At 35.0% G+C, this 20251-nt stretch overlaps 1 protein-coding gene and 1 non-coding gene across 2 annotated transcripts in view; one reads left to right on the forward strand and one right to left on the reverse strand.

Annotated features, from left to right (window-relative positions):
• The window catches only part of LOC662052 (zwei Ig domain protein zig-8), an 85523-nt gene extending 68935 nt beyond the window's left edge, over positions 1-16588 (reverse strand). Inside the window, exon 1 of the mRNA XM_015982164.2 lies at positions 16122-16588. Within this exon, the coding sequence (XP_015837650.1) occupies positions 16122-16176 (55 nt within the window). The 5' untranslated portion in view covers positions 16177-16588. The remainder of the gene's footprint in view (positions 1-16121) is intronic.
• On the forward strand, positions 108-5236 carry LOC107398352 (uncharacterized). Its single transcript, XR_010333411.1, has 3 exons — positions 108-281; positions 340-861; positions 3574-5236. It is a non-coding gene; the product is annotated as an uncharacterized LOC107398352 (transcript).
• Positions 16589-20251: the final 3663 nt, after the last annotated feature.

A 20251-nucleotide genomic window follows, 5' to 3' on the forward strand; every position in this document is an offset into this window, starting at 1 on the left:
TGAATTTGTTTGCTGTGTAATTCGACAAGCGATGGCACCGTAATCGAGTTTCATTCGTGAAATGCTCGGCCCACTTTCGGGAAAAGCTTGCACCGAATTTTCCTACACCCACACGTCACTCAAATTTCAGACGCTCCATTTTAGTGTCCTATTTATATAGCGTAATGTTACTCGTATGCGTTTTATAGCTTGTGATATTTTACGTAAAAGTTTGGCGAAGTTTGCGAATGAACTAGAAAGCAACACTGATAAAGCAAAGAGCACATGACAACGTTCTTAAGGTATGAATGGCTTCTGCGTTCCAGACTTTCAAATCAATAATGCTTTGTAATTCCGAAGCTTTGTTTCGCCGAAATTAAATCTGAAGACGTTTCATGTAATTGAGTCGATTTCTGCCATCAATAATCCGCGAAATTTCATCACAAGGTAGAGCAGCAAAAAATAGCGAACTTATCGAATTCCAAAACCTCGATTCAAATTTGCCAATTGTGCCCCTCCAGTTCCGCAAGGAAGTGTCAGAGTAACCACAGCTCAGAACATGACGATAACACTCATGTCAGTGGTGCTCATAAACAACAAATCCAATTATACAATCATGGCCGGAGGAGTTTATTTAGCGCGATCAAAGTTTTACAAGTTGCTCCTCATAGTATTAATTCTGTCGCTCGCTAATATAATACAGACCACGATAACTACGTGCATGCCAACGAGTCGGAAAATATCGGCGTTAGTTATGGAATGCCGCTACGAAAATCATGCAAATTCTGAGACAATTGTTATTATAGTTGGTAAAGTTTCGCAAGTAAACAAAGTTTCTTCGAGAGGGGCTTGGCGCCCGAAAAATTCCTGCCAAATTTCCTGGTAAGTAATGCGTTGACAAACAAAACCGTCCACCAGACAAACATCGAACGTACATTTCACTGTTTAGGTAGCCACATTTCGCACAAGTAGCTTTTTGCAGGAAGATAAATGGTTGCACGTTTTAGGGTATTTATACGTGGTGAGGCAAAACATACCGGGAGGTCTGCGACTAGTTTAAATGTATCAGAATTTATTCGCAAAATTATTTAAACTGCGCTGGTACGTAGAACGGAAATACCAACTAGTGTTATTATTTTCGAGCATTACGTTTGAATTGGGAGATGTATTATTGGATTTATTGATACAGCTATGCACCGAAACATTCGCAAACGATCAAAAACATGTTCAGGTAGCTCTACGTTATGTGGCATAATAATCATTTATTACTGAGCACTGCACTATGTTTTAGCACGCATGACTGAACTAACTATTCACTGCTAGTTGCAAGTAATTGCTTATTCAAGTGTGCAAAATCTTATATTCAATCAAATTTAAAGAAAATTTGTTTACAATATGCCCTACAGTATTATTTTGAGTTAGTATTATTATGCAAAATTGGTGGATGCGCCGGGCAAAATTTTGTTACAGTAAGCAAAGTTGTAAATAAGGCATTGTATAGTTAATAAATAATTCAAATTAAAACGTAATAGTTTGCAAAATTTGTTTCACTATGCATAGAATTTATAATAAAAAATTGTTCGCCGTAATATTTTTATTGTTTGTGCAGCCGTTTGGAAAGGGTAAATGCAAATTCAACGGTTTGGCTTGAATCACAATTGGCTTGAAAAATTTAGTATTTTAATTAAAAAGGTTATTTTGAAACAAAAAGATATGTTTATTAAAGGCAGGTATGTGTATTCCATTTGCATTGTCTTTTTAATAAAAATTTTTACAGGCCCGTAACTTTGTGAATTTTACACTTTATTGTGAAAGTTGAAGCTTATGCTAGAAGTAATTTGTATGACGTCCAATTTTAAAAAGTTAATTAATTCAAAAAAATTCGTATTCCATATTGGTGTAGCAATAACGGCAGCTCTCAGCGACCAACTTCCAAGAATTGTGCGGAAATTAAGAGGAAATAAGCAATTCAACAATATTGTAATTAAAATAGCAGCAGCGCATTAACAAAAACGGAATGGTACTTGGCAAAGCGAAGTCTTTAAAATTTTCATAGGCCGTAAAGTTGAGTGACTCTTCGTGTAAATGGATCGAAAATGTGGCAGACTGATTGAGGCAATTTTCCCCAAACACAATTTTCAAATGAAAAAAAATTGCCAACTTTCGTCAGAGTTTCCAGTTATGTATTTAGATAAACTTTTACAATTCCGTCCTCTTTCTTAGAGAAATTGTGTAATTTAGCATATAACATAAGAAGGACAAAAATACGCATATAAATCTGGCTTGATAAACTCGCTATGTAAATTACCAGAACACGGCCAATAAAAGTCGTAGATTTTTTTGAAAGAAATGTTTTTTGCGATAGAATTCACAAATCTTTATTTATGTAGTAAATGCCGACTGCTCTCATTTTTCACCGGCACAATAAATTGCGCACTCGAGTAGAACGTTTTTCTACTTATTTTTCCTAATTTATCGGCCACTGTTACGGATATCGTTGAGCAGTGAACTTAAAAATTGATTCATTTAAGAGAGCAATGTAGCACACGTTCGGCTATTTCCAACATCAATGACCCTTAATTCTTAAAGAAATTTATACCAGTGGAAGACAAAATGAGAATTACTAATTTTAATTATTTTCTTTTGAGAACGGGGTAATTACTCGCACAAATAAGCGCAGCGAAATTAGATTTAAGATGAAGTTGTAACTAGATTTTTCTCACTGATAGATTTGCTTCTGACGACGCAGAAATCTAATTGTGATTAAAACTTTCATTTCCGGCAGTGCTTGTTTCGTGTATTATGCAATCTTATTGATTAACTAGACTACAAATATTTCAGCGAACCGATCACAAACATAATTGCTTAATAATGCAATGAAATCGACCAGACAAATACAATAATAGGGACACAGCTTTGGTTTCAAGCGCTGAATAGACAAATTTTTACCACTACATCCAACCTAATTACACTTACCATAACTCACCTATTGATCGGCAATATATCGCAGCTACTTCTGCCAAACTTCGCCGAACACTTAGTCGATAATGATAAACAAATCATGCATCAATTTATTAGCTTTCGACGGGTCCGTCGCATTATCATTCGCTTCTAGATTAATTAATGCAAAATCAATCTTGAAACTTAACCCTGCTGTAACGTTAAACTTTGCGACACTTTACTGCAGAAAATAAATACGGCGGACGGCCCAGTTAACAAATGTAGACGTATAAATGAGTGGAAACTACTTGTAACTTCAAGGAGAAGTTGGTAGTTAGTAGTTAAACGATGGTTGTTGGTTGTTTGCGTTAGAATACAAATAGTATTCAAACAGTTCGGACGTTCACGCGATCCTACATATTAGATAATGAAGTTTATATTCTGATAGTTCAATGAAACTATAAATGAAGTTTCGTAACTTAATCAATCATCATTTAGGACAAGCTCAACTTTCGACTTACACTATTTGACGAGCACGTAAGTGCGATTTTGATTATAATTAAATTTGGAATGAAAACTGATTAATTAATAATTATTTTATCAATTTTATTGATTTTAAGAGCTGAAATTTTTGTGCAATGATTGTTGTTCCAGGTTCAGCGTCCTAAGTTTGGAAGGCCAAAATGGCCAGACAGACACGGAGAATCTTCACTTCAGACGGTCATTGCAAGCAAATGTGAATAGAATTAAGGAGCTTATCAGACATAATCGCCACATGCCCACTCTCGGAATAGCCGGAATTAGCGAAGGAAGTGCGCGTTGTGGGGAATTAGAGCTTCACGAGACTTGAGCTTCTTACCTCCGCAAAAAATAATGTGATGTGAAATAAATTTTTATTTTTGTGGCAAAAGAAGTGGTCGCAAAATCATAACCATTCTAAAATTTTGTTGTGGAGCGCCACTGACGTTGGTTGGAGGAGGAGCGTTCGGAGCTCCACAAGTTCGCCTCAGGAGCGCAAAATCAGTGCCGGTTATTACAAAAAGATTAGTGTATAAGCATAGAAAGTTATCGAAGTTGGAATACCCGAAAGCTCCATAAATTCTAATAAATTCCTGTCGGAATTATCGCTGAGGCTCTCCGGTGCGAACTGGAACGGTCGAGCTTTAATGCGTTCGAATCTCCGCACGATTAACTCGTCAAAAAATTGTATCGCGGTCTGAGAACCGTCGAATTCGTGTGATGGGCGTCAGATGGGGGTGTCTCCGGCTCCACAGAGCTGGAAAATAGGTTATTACTTGTCCGCGTCAGGCTCTCTACTCCAGTATCATCGATCTCACGCTCACTGCATTTCCTGCTGCTTTTGTCGTCGAGTTGCATCCACAATGCTCTTTGGTGGCCCCTCGAGTCGGCCCCTGCAACCACTCGACGTAATCGTTCACGTAGCTCGCGAAACTCTTTTTCATCGATTGTTTGCTCCGAGCATTAGTGCCGGTTCGAAGCACTTGGCTTAATTTTGAATAAACTTTCAAATCGACAAGAACTAATGCGAGGCGTCTAGCCGACGTCACTGTATTAATACAGTGTTAGCAAATTGCCAATATCTCCCGTTGATTTCGAATTCTGCACACGTTGGCAAAGGAAGGTACAAAGAATAAAATCAATAGTTCTAATTCTCTCAAGATATTAAGGTCGTCCTATCGTATAAATTTTGATTGAGTTTCCCAGCGGTGGCCTAGACAGCTTTCTAGCCAACAAGGCATTAGCTTTGCAGCCTACTGTATCGACCATAGATGATATTAGTTGCCACACTAAATCTTACGCAGATTATCGCCTGACACACGCCCGAAGCACATCCTTACTCTCCTACGCTCTTCCCGCCGAAGAAAACTCCAAAACCATATCCCCATGGACGTATTATTTTAAAACAAACTTTGTTATAGACAAATAACGTCAAATTAAACGCATGTTGGATACCATACATATTTCAAAGTGGCTACGTTACGACCGCAATAATATAAATTTTATGAACAACAAGATTTTGCCATTATCTCACCTAGTTTTTAAATTACTAAGGTCACAATAGTGCCAACAATTAACAAAGGCAAAGCGCTGGAAGTAAAATTAATTTTCTGTCACATCATACACATTTAGCACGCCCACAAAAAATAGCTGCACGAATTTAAATACCTATTGTTAATGAAATGCATTAAATAAATATTGGACTTTTATTACAGAAAATACAAAATAATTTTTGTAGTTATGTCGGTTTAAACTGTGTATTTACTAAGCTTTTAAGTATAACGTTGTTAAAATAATGTTTTAGTGTTAGACACGATGCTTTTTTTTCCAAGTATTGTTGAAAAAAAACAACTTTTACCAATTACCAGTCTGCCTCATATTTTTCAAAACGATTTTTTAATTTAAAACAATTTGGCGTGAAGATTTACTTTTCCGTACATTTTTTTTGCGTTCAGAAAATTCTGTGACTGTATCTCGTTTTGTCTCCTAAGTTATAGTGCTCTGAAGTTATAATTTATCAGGCGATATCATATGAATTTATTTTCAAATACATAACAATTATAATGTATGTAGCCTTCGATTCTCTAACTCTATTTTATTTAAGACAACGTGAACTTACCTTAGGCTTAGACAATATCTTGTCATAAGAACTGAAACTCAACTGGATATATTTATCATTACCTAAGAAATAGTACGGTACTTTTGAATCATCCTGTATATTTCAGTGTTTCGTAAATTATGTTTTATTGTTATTTTCTAAATATTTTAACGTAGGGCAACAACATAAAGTAGGTAAAAATATTCTGATTCTGAATATTAATTACTAGTAAAAATGGTGGATGCGCCGGGCAAATCCAGCTCTCGCTAATTATAATTTGTGTATGTTGGATTTTGTACGAAACCGACATTCTGTAAAATCATATTTTGGAATTTCTGTTAATCAAGAGTAGTTAGGCGACCAATAATTTGAACAAAGCGCTTCAGCAGAGCTTTCAACTCAAACTATCCCCAGCTTATAAACTTTAGCAATGTTGAAGCCACGTGCTGTGTAGCAGTGTCCTGTTGAGTCTGGGCATTTATGGTGGGTTTTAACGTTGCAGAAGCGTTATAAATAGCAGCTAAGCTTTAATATTGAAAGCAGAAGGTAAACTCAGTGCATCATCGTAAAATTTCGAATTGCTCGCGATATTGCGGAAGGAATTTTTCCTGAAGTTGCAAGTATGAGACCTGATTTTAAAATTTCGCTGTCTTTCAGTATCTTATTGAAATTCACGTGCCGCCGATGCCATTAGAAAGAACCAGAAAGCAGAAAGCACTTTGATTACAGACCGCAATTCCGACATCGATTCAATTATGTACTTCCAATTTTCATGGGATACGAAACTTTGTAAAACGTGAAAATTGTTCGCTTTTTATATGAATTAATTTCGAGAGAAAGACATTCTTTCACTCTCACTTGCCAATTAAACTCGCTAAGTTGCAGATCCTTAGCTCCGGCTGCTGTTCGGCTCATATACTTTACTTCATTAGCTGAAAAAATTAAAATTTCGGAATTTCACAACTGGGAAGAATGTTTCAAACACGGAACTGGCACAAAGTCGGAAAGTGCTTGCGCATGTCAACCTTCAGCTTTCGTTTAATATAAAATATTTAAAAACGCCTTACTTTTACCTTGAGCTTTGGTGAAACAGAATATTCAATCAAAAGAATTTGATCAATAAATCTGCAAATTAAATTTTGATTAAAAAATTAGTGGCAATAAAAAACGTCAATTTGTTTCAAAATCATACAAATTTTTCGAACTATTCTGCGAAAGAGTGTAATATTTCACTACCAAGTCTGTCTAGTTTAAAATCTTGTTTGGAGCACTTTTAGGTGTGTTTCTTTGAAAGTTTGAACTGAATTATAAGTTGGAAAGCTTTAGCTCAGCTTGCTTATGTGTTATTCACGATATGTAAGAGTAAACACTTGAACAAATGTGTTTATAAAATAACATACTGATCAAGAAATGAGATAACAAACTTAGTGACAAGTTCAAATTTATGTATTTCTTTGGGGCAAAGAAAAAATCAATGAAAGGAATTGCCAGTCTCTGATGCCGGTCTCCTGTGAATATTTCTCACCATCGTGGATGACTTTCTTCGAATATTAAGCAGGAAGGGGAAGTATGAGCCCATTACTTTTTCTATTGCTATAAAATTTGCAAATACTCCATATAACCCAAACGTGATCTCTTGAACCGTGCTTCCTAATATCCTTTTTAAGGTGTTAACAGAATGCATGTTATAGATTAAGTACTAAACCTTCTCGAGCATACATATTACTAATGATGAAACCCTAAGGGTTCGCTTAAAGATCCTTCTTGCGCTATTTAATAATTTGAATTTCACAACGCTTCAGTTACCTTGCTTCAAATGAAATTTACGTCTGAACGTCGCTGTAAACATGTAGGTGAGCATGATGTGGGCACTGTCTTTTACTCCTGCTCGTCGAGATTAAAGTAAATTAACTAATCTAAGTTGTTTAAATTGTTCCCGAAACTTTCGCACCCTCGACACACTTTTTGTCGCACTTTATAATCCCACGGTGCAAAACGAAACATTTTATTGAAAATTTATCTTCACAGGAAAGTAAATAAAGTTGAATGTGTTGATTTAGATCCAAAGTCAAATTAAATCTTCGCAACGAAAAATATTATTCATCGAGTTTGTTTTACGTCTCCGTCCACAAGAAATATCTCTGTTGCGACTTTTATTCTGCGTTATCGATGCTCTAATGCGAGAAACTCCAGGGGAGGCGAACGGCGACCGTCAAATAATTTATTTCGGAACGTGTTGCCTGAATTCCCAGGATTTGTAACAAAATATTCATAGGTTGGTAAACTGCCACCTTTGTAGGCGCTAGTGGTTTTTATTGAGGCTATGTGATTCTAGAGACGACCTAATGCTGGGGTTTTAAATAACCAAGGAATTCGCCTCAACGACTTGCAAGCTGAGAAAGTATAACTGTTACGCTTAAAGCCACATTAAGGCCAGGAAGTTAACTGTTTTGCTCAAGTGCAGGTTTTTATTTTATCGTGTAAAAAGGGATTATTAAATTTTTTACTTTGTTTGAATAGTTGGTACAATACAGAGCTTCAATTTTCAATTATCCATTATTTGAGTTGTTTTTTCGCTACAAATTCCATTGTTTCATTTTCAAACAATGCTGGTGGACGAACATGTCGATATAATGACATCATTAAGTTCCTTCAAGACACTAAATTGGGTCAGGGAATTTAATATTTATGTTTCTGGATAACTATGGTATAAAACAAGAACGCCTAAATAGATTTCGGTATAATAACAGCAATTATTAATTTAAGTCGAAATTGGTGTATTCACAAAGTAATTCAATCATGCGACTGCTTTCTAAAAGCAGTCGTAAATCAGTTACTGAAACGGATGTTGATAACTTTAAATTATAGCTGCAGTTGTCAATACTGGCTGCAAGAAAGTAAATAATTGAATAGTATACAGCAATTTCCTTGGACGTAAAGTTTTACGGGTGTACTGTAAGCTGAATAATTGATGAAGGATCAGAAACACAATGCACATACTAAAAAAATAACAAAGTGCTTTTAGAAAAAATAAAGTCAACCATTCCTGGTGGGTATATTTAGTCGTTTCCCCATTGAGTCAACCTTTGTTGTTTGCAAAAAGCGAACGGAGCGTCGTCTAAGTCTGTACGTTAATTTAATAAACACAACGCTATTAGTCTGTTATTGTAATAGACAATGTTGGCCTGCAAGCTCTTCTTTGATTAAAGTTTCTTGGTCTTTGAGGCTGAGAAAATCGACCAAAAATAAAAACTGTAATTACTCAATTCAAGTTTTGCAAAGTTTATAAATGCAACAATATTTCCCTGAATCTCATAATCGAGATATTTACTTTTCGTTAATATTCTGATCACATTCAGAAGAGTCCTAAATCTACAGAGATATGGGTCGTCTCATAAATTAAAAAATTACCATTTTCACAATAATTGCTCAAAGGTAAATTTTGCGGGAGAAAGTAAACGAAGCAAATGAAGATTTGATGCGGACTGTCATAATATTGACAAATATACAGAATGGAGTCGGTTCCTCCGCTAAACACCTTCCACAGAGTTGGCAAAGTTCGGTTAAATCAATAGCAGTAGTTCCAGGTATCTCATGAAGTTTATTCTAAGCATATTCCGCACACACTCATGTTTAATTTTATAACTCGCCGGGAACTCGAAGACAGGCTCCCCCATGAAGATGACATCGAAATTCATAAAACTTAAGTATTCGGCTCCTTTGAGTCGAATGTAAATTTGTTTACGCAGTTCGCGGCATAAAACCGAGTCAATTGAGACGTGCGAATGTGTCTTGAACTAACCCGTTTAACATTAGGCGAGTGCAAGCCGGAGCCTGCAATTGGGCCAGATTGAAGAAAATTCGATTACGAATTTGTTGTTGTGGCGGCGCAAATTGCGGAGCGATTTACAATTACGTGAAGCGATGGTTTAGAAAGCTGCGAACTTAATAATATTACACAAAACAGTAATAAATTCTGGACAACAACTATGCATACAAATTCGGTAATAATTATACATGTATAATTCAAGCGAAACAATATTACAGTTTCCATAATTTGTTCTAGAGTTCGCGTTCATTAATTTTCTGTTTAAATTCAAATAAGCGTACACATAAATTAAGTCGGAGAGGATTTTTTTTGTTCGTTGTGTCGGTGCGAATTTGCTCACTAACAGTATCAACGCAATTGTAAAACATCATCTCCGAGATGGCCGACCCATGAGGGCCACAAAAAGAAACAAAATACCCTAAGATAATATAATTTAGTTCCCCACGGCTGGAACTCTTTTCACTCGAGATATCTAGATTTTGTATTTGTACACTTCCTTCGCAATGACAAGAAACGGCGCAAAACAAATTTAAATTATGAAACAATCGAACGTCATTTCCAGAATAATTAAAATCGGGAAGCCTTCTGCCCGAATTAGCTCCGAAAAATTTGACGAAATAAACATCGCGCATTGTTGCAGAAACTATCCATAGTTTTTGACACGAGTTTAAAATTTATTGTTTAGGAAGATTTATCAGTAAACGTTTCAGCTTTGGATATGACTGAAATTACACAGTTAATGGCCATTGTTTTTGTGACGCTAAATATGTTTGACGCAGTATTGTGTTTTTAATGCACGAAATATTGAACGTAAATGAAATTTCAATAACGGTAATAGTCAAATGACTTTAACAAGAATGCTAAATTGGTTTATTCACTTTTATCTGAGCCAATAGGCCGAACAACGTAATCAACAATGATCCAGAAAATAATTTGCTTCAACGTTTCTATTTGTTATTAAATACAACTAAACACTGGGCATATCAGTTTAGTCAAACAACGTATTGTTTGAAATTTTTCCCCAAAAGTTTAAATTCCCGGAATGTGTTTAGTACGGTAAATATGTGTTTATCGCTGTAGCTGTAAATACAGCCTCAAACAATATATCATCATTCAAAAGAATGTTTTATTTGTCCCGCTCCAATAAATTAACCACCAGTTTAATTATACGAACAATCAATTTTCGGGACAGAAAAACCTTTATCTTTTAATCCCGACTGTCTGTTGAGTTTATTCGGGTGACCTCGTAATCTGTGATCTTCATTAATAGTAACAATGTGGTTCAGGCTGGAGCAAGGATTCCTCAATGTTTGATACGTTAAAATAAGGTCACACCGAGGGTTTAAGTTCAACTATGACAAGATGTTCTTCTCGCGACTAACGACACAACACTCATCTAACATTAATTATCCGCTTGCCTTTCGGCCACGAATTGTTAATTGCAATTGTCCGACAGCATTTAACAATTTCCTCAACGATTATTCTAATTCAGCAACGTGTGGGAAACAAACGTCGTTTGCTCGCTTTAATAAGCCCCATTATGTGTGACACACTATTAAATTTCCAAAGATTTTCTAGACCCGCTTGAATTTAGCGAAAACGCGTGATAAATTATGTAAACGGAGGAACATAAATTTTGCGAAAAAACCTTTCCTATAATTTGTCTCTTCCATCATTTGTTTCATAGATAAAAAATTTTGAGATTATTTACGAGCTGCTTCTTCGCAAACCTCCCTCCGGCAAATATGTAATGGCACTTCTTGAGAACAGAGCGCTTGACCGGCGAGATGAGCCAGATTTCTTGTGCTCTGCACACTCTTTACTAAAAGAAATATTAAAGGCGACATGAGGTTTACAAGATCTAATATTGTTAGTTGACACAATTATTAAATACAGTTATTTAAAAGTTGGTGATTTGAAGTCATAATAGGAAATTTACTGTGCAATATCGAACAAAAATTATTTTAATAATAATTTAAATTTGCGCCTAACAAAACTGTGATATCTTTAATGTACATTGTGTTCAACGACTTAATTTTACTATAGTGACATTATGAAATAATGTGTAATTTTGTCAGATTATTTTTTTAAATTTATGTTTGCCTCCACTCTTGTAATTTTTTATTTTTAATTGAAATAAATAGTTAAAATGTATGTGAACCTAAAAACAAAGTAATGGTAAAGGTAAAATACTTCTCAACTTTACTCGCATATTTCAATATGTATGAAATTGCAAAAAATAACGTTCTGTTATTGCACCAACTAATTGCTTATTAAAAAGTTTGTACAAAAATGTGAACATTAAAATTAATAAAATTGCTACTGCAATTGTTAACTGCAGCAAAATAGACTAAATTTTCAAAATCACTTCGTCGACTAGTGTGTAGAATTAATTAAAAAATACAAATAATAATAGTATATTAAAAAATGCGATTTTGTTAAACAGCAAGCAATTTCTAAATTTGATATGGTAATCTGGCCTTGAGTTAGGAGCCAATTTTATAAAACTAAACTGCATACCCGTACAACAAGCTAAAAAAATTCTATTAGCTGTTTACATTTAAAGCAAATAATTTTGTGCAGAAATATTTGAACAGAATTTGTCGATCGCGAATTACTGTTTTATTGTACACATTTGTAACAAATGTATCATTAATATTATACCCACTACTAATTATGCAATTTACAGTGGTTTTAATTTGGTTTTGTTTTATTGAAACCTCCATTAACACATTGTTTGGAGCGCATCTAATTAGGAATATAAATGTCATTGTGTAAATTGAAGAGAATCATTATAAGTTTTTCAACTGTCGATCGTATTACGTCTCCTTGATTGCTCAAAAATTACCTTCCGGATTTGCATTGGTAAATAAGGAATTAATTGCATATTGTGCAAATTTTATTTTCGATTGGCTGTGTGTTCGTGTTGGCAGTCCTATGGGCTGAATAATCGATTTCAGCAGGTTGTCATTACAATTTGAATAAGTCATCGTCCATGTCCATGCTCGATTCGCTGCAAATTAGATATTCTGTAGCGAAGATTAATTTGTCGTGCAACATTCTGTATTGAGTGAATGATGCTGATGATACAGTTGTGTGCCAAATGGTGTTTTGATGATACGCCATCTAGTGTCTGTTGCGTCTGCAGGTGACGTATTATGAGGGCGACGCCGCGCGTCGCGACGTACCTCCGAAGTGCCTATCGAAGCGGACGTCGCCGTCGCTCACTCACATTCACGTCCTCGATACTCATTCATCTCCGACCGCATTATTTTCAAAGTGCCATCCTGCGACGTCTCTTTGAACACTGTCTAGGTCGAACACTTGTCAACTTCTATACGAGTCATTAATCCTCATGGTGGTACGCCCTCCATCGACAAAATAAAGGAAAATTTTTATATTACTGACGTGACAGTTGGGCTTTGATACCGCGTGGAAATTACAAGGAAAACAATAGCCAGGGGAGGAAGCAATGATACTCTTGTTTTATATTCAACGAAAACAGATCAATATCAAACGTAAATTTGAAAAAATAAATAACAAATTTAATTTGCCAGATGGGCTCGAAGATCAAGAATATTTTCGCAAAACGCAAGAAATGGCATCTGCCTGCCTATGGCACTTGAAAATGAATTTCCAGATTGATGGAACGTGGAAGATGAATTTCAAAGTTCAGTTCTGTTGACTTTTTATCGCGGTTCGGTCAGTAGGTCACCTGAGGTTCTTCAAGAAAATGGAAATTAATTGATGTCACACACCATACAATATACAAAAAGATGTTATTCACCTGTAATAATTAAAATCCTAGAAAATCAATCCAATTTTATTACTTATTACAACTTTTAGTTTTAGTTAATTTTTTAATTATTTTTTTAATTATTTTTACAACAAATTGTAATAATAATAGTTGAACTATGCAGCTTTTATAAACTGCCGACGAAACCGTATCCAGTTTTAGAAGTTTTATAATTAAACTTTTTTAGCAGAAATACAAGAGAGAAGTTTATTTCATAATTTTAATATAAAACGTTTTCAAAATTAATTTGTATTATCGAAACCGTATTTGCTATCTTTCGAACCACTCGTATAGATATACCCAGCTATTACTTCTATTAAAAAACGATCAATATTATGTGAATTCTGATACAAGTCTGTAAAAGTTTCATGTCGTGTATTTTATCTCCATCTTTATTGACCCATTTCTATTTTAACTCATATGCGAGAAAATATTTTTATAAATTTATGTTTTATTAAAATTTAATATTAAGCTTTAATGATAAGCTAGGCTTATTTTTTTGCGTGTAAAAACCGAAATTTCTGTAAGTATGGTTGTAACCACCAGCACTTTAAACCTTTTATGTTTAATTACTTTTAATTAGCGCGAATAAACAAAATCAATATTAGCGAACCAAAAATTAGCATAGCTATTATCCGCCTTTGCTATTCGAACTGAAAATCCCCTTCCCATATCCCCACAAGCTTTCAGCAGTTCTATTAAGTTATCTTCAGATGCACCGTCTGTTGTTGCTGGGGTCAAAGCAGCAGTCGTTAGTGACCATTAGTGTTTCATTACTTTGGTCACAGGTTTTTGGGACCCCATCAGTACAAGCAATTTTAAAGGCTTGATTCTTGCGAGGGCAGAAAAGTAAATTTACCCTTCCCTAATTTGCATGATTTGATAAAACTATTTAAAAGTCTATTTGCCTGTGCCCTCATTATAAATCTTTTTAAATTAGCCAAAACTCGATGCTAAACGTTCAGTCCTGTGAAACCGTTAACAAAGCCTTTACATAGCGCTTTGAGTTGCCGAGAGTAGTTTGGCGGCATTTTAGTGTCCTTTTTGGTCATGAAATACCGCATTTACGCCGAAGAATGAGGCTAGAAAAACGACCGGCAAAAAGAAGCAGTTTTACGGCTGCATAAATATTCAGATTTTGTTATTTTTAAACGCAATTAATTTCTTCGTGTACCGGGTCACGCAAAATGTAGCAATATGTTAACTTAGTTATTTCTAATAAACGTGGTGTTGATGCGGAATCAATTTAAAGTGTAGCTTTTAGTTTAAAACTAACATTATATTCGATCTTGGAAACACATGCATGTGACTTCAAAGACAAAGTTTGACGCTTGAAGCATTATGCGGAGAAAATCAACTAAATTAAGACCATCTATAGCAAAATACCGATGTATAGGTGTTGTAAATTACTGAATAAACCACTCACGAATCGTATTGTGCTTTTTCAAGCAAAAATACAAGAAATAAAAGAGTTATTAGTCCGAGTGTATAAGCGCTTAAGTGTAGCACAAACATTTTTATCGTCGTATAAAATTAAGTTTTTATATTTATCATTTCGTGATCAACCCTTCATAAAAACAAGATCGACTTCCGTCTGAAAGGCCGGAATGACCTTGCTAATACACAATTTTATTTGTGTTTTCCACACGGTTAACTCGAAGTCAACTTGGAAGCTTTTTACTTTTAATGGTCAGTTTTGACGATATCGAACTCTATTTTTCATCGGAATCTGGCCGACTGTCAGATATCCCTTCGTCCTTGCTTCAACGACTGCTTGTTTGTATGATAAATGGCCGCGATCAAAGCCGTTCTGAATGACGGAAATAAAACCAACTACAAATGTTTCGCCCCAAATTTAAGCCGTAACAGGTCACCTGACACAGCTGCACAATTGTTCATTACCTTAAATTACAACCGTCCACAAAAGTAATTACAACTTTACTTTATGAAACTGGAACATTCTCCAACTTAATTAATAATGACAAGCACCGAAGTTAAATTACTAGCAAAAATGTTCATCTCAACTGGCCAAGAGAGCAACGTCTTATCGATTTTTCAATTTTTTTCAATTAGAAACTTGTCAACTGCAAAAACTGAATTGGGCCACCCACTCTTGGAAATTTAATAACAATTTCAAGTCTGACTTACCAGCTACGTCTTCTGTCAGTTAAAATAAAAAGCATTTCCGTGTATTACACCGCATCTTCTTAACAGATTTTCACGTTCTTATAACTTTATTCGCACCATTTTAAGTGCAAGGAAACTTTGCAAAATTCTATTTTTGAGAGTAGGAGGCTAAGTGATCCAGGAAGGTATGCGCTCTATTTAGCAAATGAACAGCATTTCTGGGAAAGCTTAGTCAACATTATGTACAGCAATTGCAACTTGTCTTAGCATTCCGGCATTGCCATTTTACCGACTAACCACATCTTTAATAACACTAATGGAACATTCACGCTTTCCCTAATGCAACCAATTCTTCCCTTCTGTCATTCATACGTGTAAAATAAAGCATATTTCACAAAAAACGCAAAACGAGAAAGAACGCGTTATAGAAAATCCAAAATCTCATTACGCGACTTAAGTGCAGCGGGTGAAATACGAAGCATTAGTAAATAAATTGGATTAGGGCGACCATAAATTAGAGAGCAAGTGGAATCGCTTTTATTTGAGCGTTTTACATCTATATCGAGAATTCGATATTTGAGAAACGTTCCAGCAAAAGAACTCCGGAATATTTGATTGATTCTGATTTGCATAATATTTGCAGATGAAGAAATATCTGAAATATTTATTTAACTCGGCTGCTAGTCAGAGATTAATCCCCGGTATGTGGAAAAATCGATGATATCTCGCCCGTAATTGCTTTAAATTCGGTATCGGCGCCCACAATCGACGCTCTGCCAGAAAACATCATAACGCTACAATGGAAAAGTGAAGGGAAGGTCGGTGCAACTTACCCACGCAAGCTACAAACAAAAGGCCTAAGAACAAAAGTTCTCGTGCGTTCTCCATTGCGCTTAGAGGGGTCCTTCAACATTACCACCAGCACTGTAATTTGTTACCATTATCGCCGAGTCTCTCACCAGTGTGTCATTTTCTATCCGATTATTTCTTCGAGCGCTTGCGATCATCCGAATAATCTACTTTTAATTCGAGATTGTGCACCAAGAGACACTAACACTGCACTGGGGAATTAAAATCACAGGAGTTCACTAAACTAGCTACACCATAGATGATTACAACTAACGGTTATTACGTTAAATCTACAGTCTTCTATTTTTTGGATGAAGTTGCTTTTGATAAAGGAGTTTAATGGTGGCAATTAGCGCGCTTATCAGGCGGAGTTCGAGTGCGCGGGTTGCGGATTGCAAACATGCCGCGAAGTGTAGAGAAAGACCTTCAGGGAACGAGTGGCGCCTCGACGCCGCAAAACCCGGTCAAACTCCGGCGCCTGCGTCCGTCCCTTTAATTCTATTATGATTATAGTCATCGCTGATAACACAGATTCGATATTGATGGACAGTTCCTGGGATCCACTCCACTTGTAAATCGTCCCTTTCTTATCACAGAGCCTTTGACAAGTCGGGGCTATCGCGCCGGTGGCCACCTCCCAGATAAGCGGTACTTCCAGGTTTTCGAGAGCTTTACAACTGTTACCCTTCTTGACATAAGTAGCGACTCGAAGCCCCCGAATCGATTTTAATTTCGTTTAAATGCAACTCAACCCCTGAGTAATTGGAGGGACAGACCGTAAAAAAATTGTCGCAATTTAACTTCGACGACCATTTCGAGAGTTTTATGTTGACGCGAAAATTCGATACAAGAATCTTTCTGTTATTACTTAGAATGACGGATTTCGGGCCGTAATCAAATTTTCGATTCGCGTACAATGGATTCACGTTCTGCGTCAATTTATTTTAACAAGATTGCTGATATGGACGCACATTTAAATAAAAGGGTCTCTTGTGGGTGCTGGAGACTCGACTACACTATGAACGGCATCGGCTCTAATAGGCGTTTCAGGTGTTTTCTAATTAAAAGTTCAAGGAAAATTATGCAAAAATTATCCGGGACACCTCGGGAGAGAATTTCCTGCCGTCTTATTGTTCAAACGTCAAAGAAAAATACACTTAATTATTCACAGAAATTTAATACTCTCCAAATTTCCAACTCGATGTTTTCTTTACCAGCACAACTGCATCCGTATTGTGTGCGATAATTAACATTACAATAAACAGCGAATAGGCAGGAACAAAAACAATCTGGTTTAAACAATTAATTAAAAACGTAATTAATTTTTTTGTAAATTATTTCTTAAAAAAAAAATTGTTTACACGAAAGGAAGGCGCGTTATTTGTGTTTGTAATACGAGTCTTTAAAGGAAAATATTTTTTGACTCGAAATTTTGCCAAGAAACATGAGATACTGTATGTTCAAATATTTAATGTGAAAACAAATTGCTATTAGGTAACAAACAAAGCGTAATATTTTTAATATTCTTGAACTCAAAAATTGTGATAAATTATTCAAGATCAGTTAAGTGCAAGGTTGGATAATTTCCTGTACGTAACCTTAGATTATGAGAAGAGATGGAAACTCAATAGCCTTCTTGTAATTAATAATGTATAAGCCAGCTATCCAATCGATCATCATTGATGAGAAGAGAATATAATTAGGTTAATGGTGATGATCGATCAAATTGAGAAGTTCTCGAAAATTTGTACTCTACTTGATACATCCTTGTTAATTACCAACTTTCTTCAACATCATTTAATAAACCCTGGACTGAGAAAAATGACAGTTTGTTCCAGTAAAGTGCAATTTTGGCGTGACAACACCATACGATAAATTATTACGATATAATACGTATTGTTGCATATAACATTGAGGTGATTATCCCTCTGTAATGTTGAAAATTGTAATTACATAATTCGTCGCCACATCGTTTATAACAATTTTGTGCTAAAATTTGGAGTCGGATGATCGCTAATTAACCTTAATACGACATTAAGCAGAAAGGAGACGTGATGGTGCCATAGCGGCATAAATTAACCGTAGGGGAGACCCGGTCTTAGGTGACACAAAACAATCAGGGTGACGTAATTTAAAATGACTCGAAGTTCTTTTGAGACATTACCAACGAAATATAAATATTACAAATAAATGGAGGGCTTTCACTTTTATTTTATTTTTAAAATTCTCCGGTATTTATATCACAAAGAGAAATGTGTTGGCGAAGACTTAAAATTGGAAAGGGTGAGGCGAAAACGCGATATCAATTACCCAGTCTGAGAGTTCTTTCATTTGCAAAATGCTGCATTCAACTTACGTTGGCTTCGTACTTGATTGACCAGGTTTGAAAACTGTCAAAACTTTTATTCAGTTTCTTTTAAAATTCACTTAATTGGAAAACGTCTTGTCTGAGATTCTCTCAGTATGAACAATTGCATATGAGGAAGCACGAATACAAAGAATTGCAAGCTGGTGTGAGCCTTTGTACAAGCGCCTCCTGCTTTGCACAACAAAACGATGTCAATTAGTATTTCAATTTTACATCGTCGTGTCTGTCGATAAACGCAGATCTCTCGCTGACTTTTCCTCGCACCCTCCAATACACGCGTACAGGCGTAGGTGCCAAATAAATACACCGACGGCTTTTAAAATACAAAATTGTAGCAGAATTTTCTATTTATCTGCTTCCTAGAAGGGAAAATATTCGCTCACATTTAGAATATGACACGAGAATAAAAATATTGTCATTATTATTTAAAAAATAAGAAAACAATGTTGATTCAACTAATGTTTTAAAAATCAAACAAAGTATTCAAGAGGAAAGTGCAATTAGTATTTTTGGTTGCATCTTAGAACATAGAAATAACCCACTATTGACTCATCCTGTACATTTATATAAATACACATGTATTTGTCTTATAATAAACTCAGATTATTAAAATCAACCACAAAAATTATTTTCTATCGCAAATTTTTGTGTTTGTAACCAAATTAAACGAATAATGACCTAATTTCTGTCCTGTTTGAAGCTCAGAGAACGCATTTGTTCTCAAATTGGTAGATCTCTCATCAAATAAATTGGTCTCCGTAGTTAGAACCTTATAACGATGTAAGTTTCATTCTTATGATGTCACCACTGTTACAAATAATTAATTTTTCTTGATAGATGGTCTATTATTATGTACATATAATCAGCGGTTAAGTATAGGTATTTTCAGGTGGTGCTCATAAATTTATTGATGATTAATTAAATATATTGGTGTTATAAAAATTTGAAGATATTCATCAATGCTCAGTCTGAATGTTATTTATTGATTATCGATTACGTTTTCAAGAGACTGTACATAAATTATGCAATAATAATGGTTTAAAGCAAACAAAAAATTTAATAAATTCGTGTCCATTAAAATTACCGCTTCTAAAGTAAAGTATATTTTTCTATTTCTTTACATTTTTCCTAACAATGAGTTGGTAAGAGCACTTTATATTTGTGGTTAAAATTGGTTTAGCAAAGAAGTAGTTACAGAAAATGCATTTGGTTTTATTTAACTATAACGCCATCAAAATCCATTAACTGAATAAACTTTTTTTAGGATAGGCATGTTCGACTAAACTTTGTACTTAAAATAGAGGAGATTTAAGCCATCGTTAGTCTTTAACTATCAAATGCAATTACCTCTGATCTATACGGATAAAATCGTAAACTTTCAACGTTATCGTAGTTTTACAAAGTTTTGGAAGTTGTATTTCACATAGTGGTGGAGGATTTTATGCAGTTGTCATGAGACTGCATTTAATGAAAAACGACATTACTATTTTAGTACTAGATAACTAAATTTAATTTATTTTTTGTTTTGAAGCATTCACCCCAAATTACAAAATGCAAAATTTAATGCAAGGACAGTTTTATCTCTTAATCGTTGTACATACTTAAAACTTATACAGAATAATTCATAATACGTTAATTAATTTTAAAACAGACAAAATGTTAGTTTGAACAAATTACTTTCTAAAATTGCAGAACGTATTTTTTATATTGAAACTACTTTTTAAACTTTGCGAGTGTGTTGTTAAA

This window comes from Tribolium castaneum, chromosome 3 (genome assembly GCF_031307605.1).
Source record: "Tribolium castaneum strain GA2 chromosome 3, icTriCast1.1, whole genome shotgun sequence".
Taxonomy (NCBI): Eukaryota; Metazoa; Arthropoda; class Insecta; order Coleoptera; family Tenebrionidae; genus Tribolium; species Tribolium castaneum.